Source organism: Poecilia reticulata, chromosome 19 (assembly GCF_904066995.2).
Source record: "Poecilia reticulata chromosome 19, P_reticulata-male-v2, whole genome shotgun sequence".
NCBI lineage: Eukaryota > Metazoa > Chordata > Actinopteri > Cyprinodontiformes > Poeciliidae > Poecilia > Poecilia reticulata.
In genome coordinates, this window is record NC_088848.1 from 23,110,646 (window position 1) to 23,127,242 (window position 16,597).

At 40.5% G+C, this 16,597-nt stretch overlaps 1 protein-coding gene across 2 annotated transcripts; it reads left to right on the forward strand.

Moving 5' to 3' along the window:
• The first annotated feature begins 312 nt into the window (after window positions 1–312).
• Window positions 313–15,329, forward strand: LOC103481956 (cAMP-dependent protein kinase type I-alpha regulatory subunit). 2 transcript variants are annotated; one of them, XM_017310960.2, is made up of 11 exons: window positions 313–411; window positions 1,831–2,046; window positions 9,651–9,821; window positions 9,916–10,007; window positions 10,680–10,741; window positions 10,829–10,875; window positions 10,964–11,122; window positions 11,197–11,257; window positions 11,389–11,510; window positions 11,735–11,816; window positions 12,994–15,329. In XM_017310960.2, the coding sequence occupies exons 2-11, from the start codon at window positions 1,873–1,875 to the stop codon at window positions 13,164–13,166; spliced, it is 1,143 nt and encodes a 380-aa protein (XP_017166449.1). In that variant the 5' UTR covers window positions 313–411; window positions 1,831–1,872; the 3' UTR covers window positions 13,167–15,329. The 2 variants fall into 2 exon arrangements, with proteins under 2 accessions (XP_017166449.1, XP_008436018.1); XM_008437796.3 differs by having other exon boundaries at window positions 316–475.
• Window positions 15,330–16,597: the final 1,268 nt, after the last annotated feature.

The following is a 16,597-nucleotide window of genomic DNA, read 5'->3' on the forward strand; positions in this document are numbered from 1 at the left end:
GTTAGACCAAACCAGCAGTTTCACTACTGTAACCTAGGTACTGCATACGATTAAAGCACTTTCAAATACTCTCATACGTATTTTACCGTTTCATTTTGCATTAATGCGCAAACTAAGTGAACGGAGAGGATGATGTTGCTTTCATATTAGTTAGTCGTGTTCCGGTAACAGAGCGTAGATTGTTAATCTAACTCTTTTCACTATCTGCTTTTGTGTGTGCGAACCATTTCCTTGACGTCACCATTTCCGCGCTGTCTCCTTTAAGGTTGCTACGGGTTATAGGCTCACATGTCAGAACGAGGAGAATTGACGTCAGTGACGGCTGCTGATTGGTTCTCAGTCGTATCCGGTGGGGCAGCGGTCCAAGGCTCGGGAAAAAAAAATCGAAGCGAGCAGGAAGATCTGGTAACGGTGCGCTTTGTGAAAAATATCATCGAGTCTTTATCGAAAGGCTCGGTGGGATTTTACAGTTTTTGTGAGTATTTGTGTCATTTCACCTCAGTCTGCTTAGGTGAAATTTTGTTTCCTGCGTTTCTCGTTTGTTTATGATAGAACTCAAGATGGCGTCATTGGAGGAGAGCTTTGCCTTTGCACAGAGCCAGCAAGCCAGTCGTTGACGCACAACGTAGGCCAAATATAGTTAAGCAGTTGTAAACAACCTTTATTGAGCATTTTTCTGCGTTTAGGGGAATATTTTTCAACCAGTTCCTAGTTAATTTGTTTGCGGTGGGTAGCTTCAGTTCATCCGTCGGCCTTCTTGACCTACACGGCGATACTCCTACAGACAGGACATTTGATTTATATTCTAAAAAGCAGTTTCACTGAATACACTTGCATTTATCGACTTTCCTTCAACACCTTTCGTCGTTTTCTCGTAAGCCACGTCATTATGCATGACGAAAATGCCTTCACTTTTAACTGACGTTCATTATTTTATGGAGAGCAGGTGAAATTGTGCAACTAAACTGAAGGCTAAATGTGATTTTTGGTAGACTCATACCGCCACAATGGGTACTTGGATCAATCCATTACATAAGCCGTAAATTCTCTACTAATGGCTGTTGCATGTGGGTCCAAAAACAGAGGCATCTTTGGCTTACAGGTTCCGCGCTAGGTTAGATTAAAACAATCCTGCCAAGTTTTCAGTACAAATGACTTTATTCCTCAGAATCTGTGTCTGGATTATTATTATTTGTGTTTTATAAATTTGATAACTGCTCTGTAATTTCCCTTGCACAGTTGTCAGATTAGAAGTGACATGGGTGCCGTTCATGCTCGGTGCACATGCAGGCGGAGATTGGATTGTTCTGCTAGTGACACGGGTCCTCTTTATTCTTCTAAAACGCACACATTGATTGGTGGCAGCAGTTGAGAAGCAGTGCTGCTGCTGAAACGTGGACAGGTTAAGCTCAGTTAAAACTCAAAGCCTGCGGAGCAGCTAAGGTCAGGATGTTTTTGCATTTTTGTAGAAATTCCGTGCTGCGTATGAATCCTGTTGTGGTTGGGCCTGTTTAACAGCAGCTCTGTAACTGTAGGCCCTGTGCGTGATGAGGCATCAGTTAGCTGAATTATTTTCATTCAGCCACATAAGTGTGATCACATCATATGACCAGGCTTCCATGGCGAGCAAAACAAAACCCTGTCTTCCCGCCCCGTCTCACTCTGGTTCTATTTTTCTCACGTTCTCATCAGTTCTGTCAGTCCGCGTCTCATCCTTTCTCAGGATCTTAATTTCAGTGTTTCAACAACACAGCACAACACAGGTTAACCCTCTCAATACCTCCGTTGTGCAGTTCTAATCTGACGTCGGGCTTTTTGTCTCCTCTCCAGCGTTAAGGTCAGAGGTCATAGAGCAGGGTTGCGGCTGTCGTCATGGCATCTGGAAGTACGAGCAGCGAGGAGGAGCGGAGCCTCAGGGAGTGTGAGCAGTACGTGCAGAAACACAACATCCAGCAGCTGCTGAAGGACTGCATCGTCCAGCTGTGCACCTCCAGGCCCGACCGGCCCATGGCGTTCCTCAGGGAATACTTTGAGAGGCTGGAAAAGGTTTGTGTTTGGTGTGGTTAGTAGTGGTAAACAAAGCATCACACCGCCTTCATTAAGTGTGCAAAATAATGGATTCTTCTCACTTACTCTTCAGCTGTTAATATCATATCATCGATTAAACATGTTTTTTTCGTTTTCTATTTCTACAGTGCTGCTGTTAAGGTTTTGGCATTTGTTTTGTCTTTACTGTGTTTGAGAAAAGCAGATTTTATGTTTTTCAATATGATCTAAAATAGAGAATATTTATTAAATTAAAAACAAAATGGCTTCCAGTCAGGTCAGTTCAGTACCGTACCATGGTGTTGGTGGTAGTTTTGCAGTGTTTCCTTCTCTGCTTGCTTTGTTTTTGGATACTCACACTAACACAGTCTAGTGAAACATCAATACATGCTCAGCGCTTTCTGAAAATATTCAACTCTTTCAAAATTTTTGTTGTTGTTGTGCAACCTAAATTGCACAACAATTTTTTTTTTTATAAAGATAAAAAATATATAATTTTTGCGCCAGTAGACTTCCTTGTAGACTTGATTTAATTGGCTGTTTTGTTGTATTTTCATCCTCTAAGTAAAGTGTCCTTCAACCTCTGGTTGTAATGTTCAACTATGGAGTTTAAAAAAAGAGCCAGAATAACTACTGACAAGCAAATTCCTTTTAGTACTTCATTTATTACGAATCATAAGCTACAAACGCAGCACACTGATTGGTCCTTCAGTTAATTGTGGCCTGGCTCTGTGATTCGTAACAGTAAACCATAGTGTGCACTGTAACTTTAAGAAAAACTGTTCCAAAAGAATTTAAGAACTTTAAGCTTTTTGTGCCTCAACACAACATATAAATGACCTTTATTTAAACAAGACAACAAGACAACATATGACTGAGGTGAAACTTTCAGATACCCACAGATGGTTCTAGTAGATGGCAACCTAGTGTGAAAAACGGTCTGTCTGTTTTCTTTTATCTGCCAAAGTACATGAAATATATATAGCTGTATTTATATTTACTCTAAAAGAATCATTTTTTTCACTATTAATTCCAGAGTTGAGTAAGAACTAGCTACATTTACTCAATTACATTTACGTGATTAACGTTTTTGAAAAAGAAAAAACAAATCTTTTAGTATTTTTACTATGTTATATGTTTTACTTTTACTTGTGTAGCTTCATAGTAAAATTGAGTTATTTTACTATGAAGTATACTCTTAAGTAACATTTCTGTCATCCTTGGCCCAAAACTGGGTAATAAAAACTGCTACAATGTTCTAACAACACTTGGTCTAAAACACAGGCAGCTTTACCCCTCATTTGGCTCGTCACACAAAGCTGCAAAATGTTTTCAGTTAACAATTGATGAGGTTTATTTTTGTGAAATATTATTGTTGTTGTTTGGAGGAGATGCTCAGAGACATCAGGCATTGACGAGAGTAATTTGTTTGCCAGCTTGATTGGGATCAGTGAGCCATAAACTACCATGTTCTATCTTTTTGTTGTCATTGGATGCACCACATCACACTGACTATAACACTCTTTGGTGTCGAAGGGATTACCAAGGAGGACAAAAAAGGTGACTATTTTCCTCATCATTGAGCTGCTTAAAATGAAGTCAGAGGAAGCACCAAGATGGAAGAAGTTATGAAAATAATAATATCACATAAATGACTCTAACGGCACAGACAAACAAGAAAACCGGAGCTGGAGTTACTGTGAGACAGTACAACCAGGGGCACTGCCAGGAATCTTGGGCCCCATGACAAACAATTAGATTGGGGCACCCCGGGCAGCTGCTGTTACAAGTTTTTGAGTCTATTTGACCCACAAATAGCATCACAATTTTAAAGGCTTGCAGCTGCCTTGCTTTCTTTGGTCCAATACTGATACTAGGATAATATTTACTGCTCATGAATTTTACATACAACAGTTCACATACAGTATGCAAGTAGGTTGCTTACATTTTTCTATTACTGAAATGGCTGAAATGGCATATTGCCTATGATGAGCGATGGTCATAAGCAATATGCAAAATATACATAAAGCAATCCAGACTTCTCAAAAAATGCTATGTAGTTGCATTTTGTTCAAGCTGCAGTATATAACTTTAATAAAAAATATGTTTTCTCCACATTTGTTAAAGCTGTCATCATGTCGTGCCAGTTTGTTATGAGACAGATAATCTGTGATAACAATCAATCTCCTCCACCTCCTGCCTGAACTACTATTGCTAAAGTAATGCAACATTCTGGCCAAAACAACCAATCAGAACCAGTAGGACAGTCTTAGTGCTGTCAGTCAACCTCATTCACTCACTGCTAAATATGTTAATGGGGGAGAAAGGACTTATTAAAGGAAAACCGTTTATCTGCCATCATTGGTAACTATGCTAACCAGACTGAGCATTCACAACAAGCTGCGCTAGCTACAGCATAGCACAGAGCGAGGGGAGGGAGGATGAGCAGCAACATGAGATTGTGATTGACAGCAGTAAAACTCTCCTGCCACTGATTGGTTGTTTCTAGATAGCACTGGGAGAAGGCAGAGGAAATAGATGTTTCACAGATTATCTCTCATGCCGTACCGTCACAATATAATGGCAGCTTTAACAAATATGTAAAAAAAATCACCCAGACTCTGCCTCCAGCGGCCCCCGAGTAAATTGAGTTTGAGACCCCTGAATTACAGACTTTGCTTGAATTCACACCACATAATTTTTATCACTATGTCATAACGGCGTTTCCCTGTACACCGGAGCAGACTTAAAAACGTATAAAAGACGAGATGCTAACCAGTTTTTTTTCCAAACATGTTATGCTACATGAAGGTGTGGCATTGTCTCCATGGTTACTAATGATTAGAGGCGTACCTTCTCCATAATGCGGTGTTTGATATCTTTCTAATCCTACTTGCTTATAAAGTATATGAACGTTTTTCTTCTTACCTTGTAAAAAGTAGAGGTGTGCCGATCAATTGGCCACCGATCATAATTGGCCGATTTCCGTGAAAAAGTGTATGATCGGTGATCGTCGATCACGGTCTCTTGTTGCCGATCACACAAACCGATCACCTGCATCTCATTTCGCAGCCTGCCTGTGCAGCTGGTCTCTTCTTTCCTTCACACTGCGCAAACGCGCAGCAACAAATCCTAAGCGATGTGGAACTATGACGCACTGAGTGACTGGGGAAGTTTGCGTGTTGAGGCGGAACATTGAAGCATATGGGGTGAAGCACGTCAAAATGCATCAACACGACGAATCTAATATGGCATAAAAACAAGTGACGGAGTTTTGCTACATCGAGGCTCACTGCAGTAATAAAGACATATGGAGGATCAGATAGCAGGTAAAGCAGCGCACAGCTACAAACACTCACCCGGATTAGCATGACATTCAGAAAGCTAAACAAATAACCTGCAAAATTATTTAAGTCTTCGAGCTGCGATGTAAGACGCTGGTTCTGTTCTCGCTGTTGAACCGCTGCTACGCGCTACAGGTAGTAATATTTCAGACGGAGCGCCGCTTCTGCTCCACCTGGTAGTGACTCTCACACCCAACCTCTGCTCAAAGCTGCAGCATCTAACCTAAAAAAATACATTCTACATGTGTATTAAAACTTTAGTTGTTTTAATACGTATTGACGGATGAGACGGATAATCTCTGAAAAAATAATCGATCTCCTCAAAATTTGAATAAAAAATGCATCTGAAACTTGAATGTTATATATTTGCGCTTACTTTTTCCATTTCAAAATTAATTCAGAATACAATTTTGACCTAAAAAAAAATCAGTGTCATTATTGGTACATGTTTGCAATTGTCATTTGTTAAAAAAATTCACATTCCTATTTCAAAGTGATGAAATTTTCAATATATATTTTTTCTCAGTGTTAAAAAAATTCAACTTTTAAAAATTCAAATACAATATTTTCAGTGTCCTAAAAATTCAACTTGCTCAAATTCGCTGTCTCAAATTCAGCGTCTAAAAATTCCCTGTACAAAAATGGCGAGGTTACTTCAGGTCACAGACATTAGCAATCGTCGTCAGATTTCAACACTGAGCCAATCACATGACCCAAGCGTCATATTGAAGAAATACCAGCATCACGAGGCTAGCGACCATGGAGGCGAACGCAAACCCAACCTCAACGGTGAGTCTATGCTTTCATATTTCTGTAGTACATTTTATTTTGTGCATGAACTTTGATACATGATATTAAAGCTTGATTTAAAACACGGGTTTGGGCCGTTGTTGATCTTACGCCATGTAATGCTGGCATATTAGTTCTCGCTACCTGCTAGACCTCCACCCCCGTCTCTTGGCTGTCCCACACCCAATTTTTCCGTGTTTTATTTCAAAAAAGAATATCACTTGCACCAAGTCTAGAATCTTTAAATATAACTGATGGGTGGCGACTTCCCGGGTTGTTTGTATGTTGTCTTAGAGGAGACTGAGACAAGCAGTCTTAGTAAAGTTGTAATTTTCCAGGAGATGCTACCGCTAATGTAGAAGCCAATATGGCTGCCTTGTGTGCTTCAAGGAGGGGCTGTGAACTCTACCGACATTAATTATAACCACAACCCCATTCTGTTCATCTACTGTGTTGTTCATGTGAATTCATTTATGAATAAATTAATAAATGTATGTTCATTATAGCGTCGTCCAAACTACTATATATTAATTTACATTCTTTTTACTTTGCGGTACAAAACGTCGTTCTGTTACCTAGCAACATTAGAAACAACCTCCTTTGTTTTTTAATTTGATTTTAACTCATTTTGAAGAAAAATATGCTTACAAGTACAGCTGTTAACTTATTAAAATTCTTTTAATCACCACTACTTTGCATCTCCAAAATGTCTTTGGTTACAAAGAATGTTTCAGCTATGCTAAAATTTTACTAAGACTGCTTGTCTCAGTCTCCTCTAAGACAACATACAAACAACCAGGAAAGTCGCCACCCATCAGTTATATTTAAAGATTCTAGACTTGGCGCAAGTGATATTCTTTTTTGAAATAAAACACGGGAAAATTGGGTGTAGGACAGCCAAGAGAAGGGGGTGGAGGTCTAGCAGGTAGCGAGAACTAATATGCCAGCATTACATGGCGTAAGATCAACAACGGCCCAAACCCGTGTTTTAAATCAAGCTTTAATATTATGTATTAAAATTTATGCGCAAAATAAAATGTACTACAGAAATATGAAAGCATAGACTCACCGTTGAGGTTGGGTTTGCGTTCGCCTCCATGGTCGCTAGCCTCGTGATGCTGGTATTTCTTCAATATGACGCTTGGGTCATGTGATTGGCTCAGCGTTGAAATCTGACAACGATTGCTAATGTCTGTGACCTGAAGTAACCTGGCCATTTTTGTACAGGGAATTTTTAGACGGTACAAAACGTCTAAACGCTGAATTTGAGACGGCGAATTTGAGCAAGTTGAATTTTTAGGACACTGAAAATATTGTATTTGAATTTTTAAAAGTTGAATTTTTTTTAACACTGAGAAAATATATATATTGAAAATTTCATCACTTTGAAATAGGAATGTGAATTTTTTTAACAAATGAAAATTGCAAACATGTACCAATAATGACACAGAATTTTTTTTTTTAGGTCAAAATTGTATTCTGAATTAATTTTGAAATTGAAAAAGTAAGTGCAAATATATAACATTCAAGTTTCAGATGCATTTTTTATTCAAATTTTGAGGAGATCGATTATTTTTTCAGAGATTATCCGTCTCATCCGTCAATACGTATTAAAACAACTAAAGTTTTAATACATATGTTAAATTTATTTTTTTAGGTTAGATACTGCAGCTTTGAGCAGAGGTTCAGTGTGAGAGTCACTACCAGGTGGAGCAGAAGCGGCGCTCCGTCTGAAATATTACTACCTGTAGCGCGTAGCAGCGGTTCAACAGCGAGAGCAGAACCAGCGTCTTACATCGCAGCTCGAAGACTTAAATAATTTTGCGGGTTATTTGTTTAGCTTTCTGACCGTCATGCTAATCCGGGTGAGTGTTTGTAGCTGTGCGCTGCTTTACCTGCTATCTGATCCTCCATATGTCTTTTACTGCAGTGAGCCTCGATGTAGCAAAACTCCATCAAGTATGGCATTGTTTTTATGCCATATTAGATTTGTCGTGTTGATGCATTTTGACGTGCTTCACCCCATGTGCTTCAATTTTCCGCTGCAACACGCAAACTTCCCCATTCACTCAGTGCGTCATAGTTCCACATCGCTTAGGATTTGTTGCTGCGCGTTTGCGCAGAGTGAAGGAAAGAGGAGACCAGCTGCACAGGCAGGCTGTGAAATGAGATGCAGGTGATCGGTTTGTGTGATCGGCAACAAGAGACCGTGATCGGCGATCACCGATCATACACTTTTTCACGGAAATCGGCCAATTATGATCGGTGGCCGATCGATCGGCACACCTCTAATTCTAATGGAACCTGTATTTGCCTTTGTTTTATACTTTTAAGTTTTATACTTGAATTTATTTTGGCAACGTTGAGAGGTTTTATTTTGGCTCTTTGTATTATTTAGCCTCTTCAGAGCCTTCATATGTTAGTCTGTTAAAGATAGTATTATTGATAGCAGTACAATTTGCAGAATGCCTGTTTTGTTTAGTTCTTGGAAAAAGTTATTAAAAAGTTTTTGTCTAAATTGAGGTGAATTTATGGTTCCTTTTTTCACATAATGTGACCGGTAGTGTTGATCACTAAAAAAAGAAAATAATTATGTGATCGGTATCGGTGATCGGTATCGGTGATCGGCCCTCATGGGTGATCGGAATCGGCAGGAAAAAACCTGATCGGCACATCTCTAGTAAAAAGTGTTAGTTGCAAATCTGTGATCACGAGGACGGCTGCTATCCATAGCTGCCGCAACTTTCCTCATTAAAAGTCAGACAATTAAATGGCAAGTATGGTTTGCATCCTCATGTGGTTGTGCAGCCGGCCGCGCAAGTATCCTGTCACCATTTTAATGTGAAATCAACTCAATAAAAGCGATATTAAGTTACACATGTCTGTTTTTGATGGACTGTAAGGCATTGAGTGCATTGGCTGTTTTGACGAATGTCGTGACTGAGCAGGCAGAATTCTTAAGAGCGTGACATCACATGAAAAGGGTCAATAGAGAATCCTAATTGTTCTAGGAATTGTGAACCCAATCAAAATCCTCAAAAATGATTTGAAAATGTGATTAATTTGTACGGTTTTTTCCGTTCCTATTTTCCTATTTGTGAGTTTACTGCATATCACGTCCACATGGTCACCATATGCGTTTTGAATAATTCTTTGATATTTTATTAAGAAAAACCCAGGCAGCTAAGAGAACCTAATACTAGTCATTTAAGTTGCAAGATTTTATGCACAAACCTTTTTTTGTTTTAAATATAAACTGATGGAATTTGATACAATACAGTAAATGAATGTTCAATGTACACTCTGTTCATGTCAGTCACAAAATGTAAACACAATCTCTAGACTGAATTGAAAACATTGGTTTCTGAATTAAAAATAGTTTGAATCGAACCGCTAGACACTGAAAAATTGTGTCTACATGCAATAGATTCCTAATCGCAGTGCGTTTTCCTCTCTTCCCTGGCCCTGCAGGAGGAGGCCAAGCAGATTCAGAGCCAGCAGAAGGCCAGCAGCTCCCGCTCAGACTCGCGCGATGAAGAAGTGTCTCCACCCATGAACCCAGTGGTGAAGGGTCGCCGGCGGAGAGGAGCCTTCAGCGCAGAGGTTTACACAGAGGAGGACGCAGCCTCGTACGTCAGGAAGGTAGGCACGGTCTGACGTCAGCGATCAGGAACATGATGCATGCAACGCTGCTGTGGATCTGCTTCAAACATCTGTTTTCCTGCTGGTACTGAAGGTGATTCCAAAAGACTACAAAACCATGGCTGCTTTGGCTAAAGCCATTGAAAAGAATGTGCTCTTCTCACATCTGGACGACAATGAAAGGAGGTACCTGCCTTAAGCTACTTTTTTTTAAAGGGGCATTATCATTTAAAATGGACATTTTTAAGTTTTACATCCTATTATAATGTTATTTCCTCATAAAAAACATGCCTGGATTGTTGCCTTGATCTTTTTATGGATGTTTGAGAAATCCTTTAATTTCTATGGCAACCATTCAGTTGTGTAAAATGCCTGGTTGGATCTATCCCCACCTTTGAGAAGCAGCTCCTCCTCTGAGCTGCAGTTTCCAAACTTCCTCCTTCATAACTCCACTACTCAGCTCCTTCAAACTAGCCAGCAGCAATTAGCAAACCCCTGACGGCCTGCACATTTGCTGAGCTCATTATATGCTCATTATACTTTTTAGAGCAGTGCTGGTAAAATCATTGTTAAAGGTTTAAAAGAGGAGCCACGTTGTGATGACTTCCTGAAGATGGAGTTTCAGAAAAGCAGGACATTTTAAAGAGACGTAATTTTAAGGCATTAAATTTCAGAATCAAAATTTGAAAGTAATTTTTAATGTATACAGGATTTTATAACAACTGAAGGTAACAGTTATTTGGTAGTACCATAAAGTAGCACTATGTGCCTATAAAACACATAATACTGCCCCTTTAATAAACTGTTCTTATTAACATTAATATACATCCAGTTAACCATAAACCTGTTCTTTCCCAGTGACATATTCGATGCCATGTTTCCAGTCACCTACATTGCTGGGGAAACAGTTATTCAGCAAGGTAAGGGAACATACATCCAGTGTACTCGACAATTATTCATAGCATAAATTCACTTTGAAACGAAACATTTTATTTTTGTGCCTTCAGGTGATGAAGGGGACAATTTCTACGTCATTGACCAAGGAGAGATGGATGTGAGTGTCTCTCACTCTCGTTGTCGTGACGTGGCAGAAACATTCCTGTGTCTTTCAGATGATAAAACCTGTCTGACCGATTGCTCAGGTGTACGTGAACAACGAGTGGGTGACCAGCATCGGAGAGGGAGGCAGCTTTGGAGAGCTGGCACTCATCTACGGCACCCCGAGAGCGGCTACAGTCAGAGCCAAGACCAACGTGAAGCTGTGGGGCATCGACAGAGACAGCTACAGGAGAATACTCATGGTATCTATGACTCCCTGGTCTGTGTTGTTTCATGTGTTTGGAGTGACACCAACACAACTCGCCCTTCTCTGTAGGGAAGCACTTTGAGAAAGAGGAAGATGTATGAGGAATTCCTCAGGAAAGTGTCCATTTTAGGTGAGATTCTCCGGTTCCAACTGTTTAAAAATAGAAACAGATCATGTTACCTGTGTGAAGATCCTAATAACATAAAGAGTAGCTAAAAATATCTTGTCAGTTCAGATATTTCTTCCCGTCTCCATCCTCAGAGTCTCTTGATAAGTGGGAGCGTCTGACGGTGGCCGATGCCTTAGAGCCCGTTCAGTTTGAGGACGGCCAGAAGATCGTGGTGCAGGGCGAACCCGGAGATGAGTTCTTCATCATTTTAGAGGTATGCTTTTGTTTTTCAACAAACATTTTACTCTTTAGACATCAACAAGTTCACTATTGTATATTTTTATTGCCATCAAATATGCCCATCAGTGTTAAAAGTGCTGTTTCACTTTGTTCTGTAGTTTGCTGTTTTCTTAAGCTTTGTATAAAGCTTTTTGTCTTTGTTCTGTTGAACACAGTAGACTAAAACTGATCAGAGTTTATTTATTTATTTTTTTTCAGGGTTCAGCAGCTGTCTTGCAGCGTCGCTCCGAGAATGAAGAATTTGTTGAAGTAGGAAGATTAGGACCGTCTGACTACTTTGGTGAGAATCGAGCAAACACTTCTCCAGGATTTCTGCTTTTGGCAGCCGACAGTAGGGATGTCCATGTCCATGGACATTTTCTCACACTGCTGTGTGTTTGACAACTTACGCGGTCTACATTAGTATTGTGGTCGTCTACCAGAAGCTGCATTGTCCAATTTTATTTCAAAGCAGCTTTTTTTTTTTTGGCTTCTAGAAACACCCATCTTTGCCCTGCTGCTGGTGTTTTAATGTGGAGCAGATGGCTGGAGAACTAGGCTACTGCTAGCAGGCTTCCTCTTTGTCTAAGCCAGTGGTTCTTAACCTTTTTTGAGGTACCGAACCCCCCAGTTGCATATTCGCATTCAACGAACCCTTCTTATTCCAACAACACCCCCCCCCCCCCCCCCAGACACACACAATACTTTGCGGTATTCTGATTTAGTAATGTCATTATATTAGCTGTGTAACCTCCCCCACACCACTAGAGGCAGTACCAACCCTGAAAAGATGCGACTAAGGAGCAGATTTAGACTATAGCATTTGGTAAAAACTGTGAGCTTTGCTGAAGTAATTAAAGACAAAAGTTCAAATCCATGCTGAGAGTGAAACTCCTTCAATCAGGGCTCCTTCGCAGCACTGATTGGCTAAGCAATGTAACGTGATCCTCTGATTGGCTAAGCAATGTCACGTGATCCTCTGATTGGCTAAGCAATGTAACGTGAACCTCTGCAACAAGTGATGGCAAAGCGGGGCGTCATCACGACTTTACACAAGTGTGTCTTTACCTCCGCAGCAGAGGCTCCGCCGAACCCCTGGGGTTCGATCGAACCCCAGGGGTTCGATCAAACCCAGGTTAAGAACCACTGGTCTAAGTAGAACTTGTTGATAATTCAGCAGGCTAGGCTAATGCTAGCATGTTTCCTCTGTGTTTAGATAGAACTTGTTAATAATTCTGCTCATAATCCATTTTCTTTGCTGTTCCTGTGACTCGTGTAGTTTCACTTGTTAGTGTTTTGAATGACTTGACATTAAATGAATGATGTCTCAGCTGCTGTCTGTGCAGCTCTAACATTACTGAATAGATGTAGGACTGGACACCACTAAGATAAGAGCTGATTAAAATGATACAGGCTAAATGATTTAACACAAATGTTTAAGGTTTGTGTTTCAGTAGTCGTCTCTCTCTGCCTCCCAGGTGAGATCGCTCTGCTGATGAACCGCCCTCGTGCTGCCACAGTGGTCGCCCGCGGCCCCCTGAAGTGCGTGAAGCTGGACCGGCCCCGTTTCGAGCGCGTCCTGGGCCCCTGCTCAGACATTCTGAAACGCAACATCCAGCAGTACAACAGCTTCGTGTCGCTGTCTGTCTGAGGGAGGAGCGCCGTTCCCCATCTTCTTTTTCTGTCCCCCTCTCCTCTTCCTCCTCCTCCTCCCCCTCCTCCTCACCTTCTCTTCTTTCAGACCCAGGGTCCACAAATGCAATTTGCTTTTTGTTGTTACTTTGCTCTCACTTATTTTATTTTTTGGCTTTTGAGTTCTCTTTGTTTTACTCAAATGGATTTTTGCCGTCTCCACGTGTCTCGCTGTGGTGACTTTCAGCCACTCACCAGCGCTTGTACCAGCTGCTGTACGCTACCTTGTAGACACAGTTACACCACATGTTACTTATCTTTCATATATATATAAATATATATATATATCTATATATATTTGCTGGTTACACTTTTTCTTTTTAGATTTCAATTTAAAGCAGGAGATCTGAAAGACTTTAGGGTCTCAGACTGATGAGACAATCAGACCTTACAAGGCGCTTTTACTGTTTTGTTTTCAGATGACGCAAAGGCTGATTCTTTCCTCCAGGTACACAGGAGCAGGGCAGAAATATGACCGCACCCAACTGTCTTTCTGCTTGTTTTTAATCCTTTCTTTTCGGGAATCAGCTGTGATCTGAGACTCCATTCGGTGTTTTGTTTTGTTACCTTTTCGATGGGGATGACGTAGGCAGTGATGCGTCTGTTTTCGCTTAGTTTGGAAGAGTTTGTACAACTTAAAGGGTTTTTATTGTGCAGCTACCAGGCTAGTGCCAAATGTTGATTATTGTCACAGCGCAGACGTGCATAGCTGCGGAAATGTTCCCTGGAGCTCCAACAGGAAATGGCTAGAGTCCTCCTAATCGACTGAACAACCACACAAGAACTGCCTTGAATACTCGAAGGAGAAGAAGAAAAAAATCTACAAGAATAGAAGGCAAAGGAGTATTACGCGAGTTTCAGTATTCAGTTTCTTTAGAAAAATACCAAATAACTTGGTCGCTCTTCTGCTATTGTTTATAATCAAAATGTTATTATAGTATAGTCCAAATAGTTCTATTATTATCATTGAGAAAATGATAAATCTTATGGTTTGGAGTGAAATATGTTTAACTGTCTTTTGTAAACACTTATTTTTCCATAAATTCTATTTTAGGTGTTTGGTGCCACAAAGTACTAAATAAATAAATGATTCTTCTCGTCGACTGACATCAACAGTATGTAACTCGTATTGTGTAAAACGTCATGGGAAAAATTTTTCAGCAGCAACGGGAGCACGTTTTGAAGGAAAGTGAAGTATTTGGCTGCTGAAGCTGGCGGGCAGAGCGAGTAGACTCACTGCTGTCATCGCCTCTTATCGCCTGCAGGGGGAGCCTGACCTGTTCTCTACTCTTACCTGGCAGGACGCTTTAAAGCATCCAGTGACCCGGTGTGAACGGAAGGGCGTATTTAAAGACCGAAAGAGGGGGAAAAAAGCTTGTTGCAGAAGCAGGAAGTTTGTCAGATATTTTGTTTGTTATCCCTTTGGCTTAACTGCTTCACCACTATTTAGATAGCATATGATGTTTTTGTAAGATCTCTACCAAGTGAGATGATGTTGATCTGACTCCTCATTCCTGCTTCACTCTTTTATCGGAGCTGACCTCTGAACCCGCAGTGTCTCTGTTCTTTGCTTCATTTAGAGCAGTCGTATGCGCTTCACGTTGAGATGTCTTTGATTTTTAACTTTTTATTTTTTAAGCAGTTTTTTTTCTTTTTTTTTTTTGGTACTGATTGCGGAGTGTTCAGATCGGTGTGAGGAACGTCTGAACTTAAACCGGTCATCTGTCGTCCCAGCCGGCCCCCGGGTCACTCCTGGGTTTGTGTCCACTGATGACACGTCGTGTTTATTCTCCGTCAGGGCTGAGGGAGTCACCTTCATTGTTTTCATGTAAATAGCTGCATCGGAGGTTTTAGTTGGAACCGTTTTTAGCCACACTGCAATCGTCCCGGTTTGCCTTAGCTTACCTAACCTGGGCTTACAGTAGTCGTCCGTCACTTCTAGCCCGACCTTCAGAGAGTTTGATTGGTGTGCAGCGCGAGGAGCTGCGGCCCGTCAGAGGACCATTCTTTTTCTATTCTAACCTGTATTTAGTTTGACCTCCTGTATGTGCAAAGATGTTTATCCTTTTGGTATAGATTGTTCCAGATGGCAGTTTAAGCAATAAAAAAAGGTAAAAAGTCATTCACCTTTGTCTCTGGTTTCATTATTTAATTTATTTTTGTACCTTATTGAGTGTTCTAGTCCTTCATTGCAGTTTCTCTTTCACACTGAGACTCACTTCTCCTGGGTTTCCTCCAGATAACTTGCTAAAGCCCGACAGGCAGGACGTCATGGCCGTCGTCCTGCTGTGGTTTTGACTAAAAGTTGACAGGGAATTTTAAAATATGACTCGTAATTATGTGTTATTAGAAGACATTATTAATGGTACCTCAACACCAACTATAAAGTCTGACATAAAAAATGTAATTAAAATGACTACATTTTATAACTCCACTTTATTCACATCTTTGTCCTGCGGCTGATATTTTGAAGTGGAGCAGTTTGCTGTAGCTATTATGTAGCATATTTCCTCTCTGTTTAGATGGGACTTGTTGATAATAACCCATTTTCTTTGCTGTTCTTGTCAATCGTGTGTGCGGTTAAAGTTGGGGTTAGATCAGTAGAGCAGCAGCGGTGATGTAATACCAGTGAATAAAACGGACACCTGACCTCAGTTTCCCTCTGTGTTCACATGCTGACCACACTGTGATGTCATTGTGTTTCTTTGCTATAAGACGATCTTGGCAATTCTGATTCTAAATCATATAATGAACATTTCCAACTATTCATTAAATGATCAGTATGGAAAATCACCGATCTCATTTAATGTAGATCATTAAATGAAATCTACATTGTCAGCATTTTGTCTTATAACCAAAACAGCAAAAATCCCATAAATATTTAAAACTGCCTCATCTCTACCTCTGCCTACTGTGGCAGGTTCTGATGCCTATGAAACGCTGCATCGCATCTGAACAGCAGAGGGAGACATTTATCTTGTGTAACTCCTGAAAACTTGTTCTATATCAGTCTTCTGCTGCATAATAACCAGAAAGTTTAAACATCCTTTCAGTCCTATTTTACTCTTTCCATTTGGTCATTGGCAATTCTTCATTTCAGACAAGTCTGCTTGCACCATGAAGAAAATGTGTCATGTTCAAAGTCTGTACTTTTAGAGTTTGTTTGTCACGGTTCAACATCCACACCTTGCTGCATGTTTGAGGAAAAGATGAAGAAACAAGAAACCTAATAAAATGAGTTCCTCTCATTTTCATTGGTCCTGCGGAGCATGCGTGTCGATTTCTTTCTTTCTTTGCCCCGGCCTGCCTCGGATGTCGTAAAAGGCATTTAGTTGCTGATGACACAGGATTACAAGTCTGGAAAACAGGGTGGAGTGAATTCAAACGTCT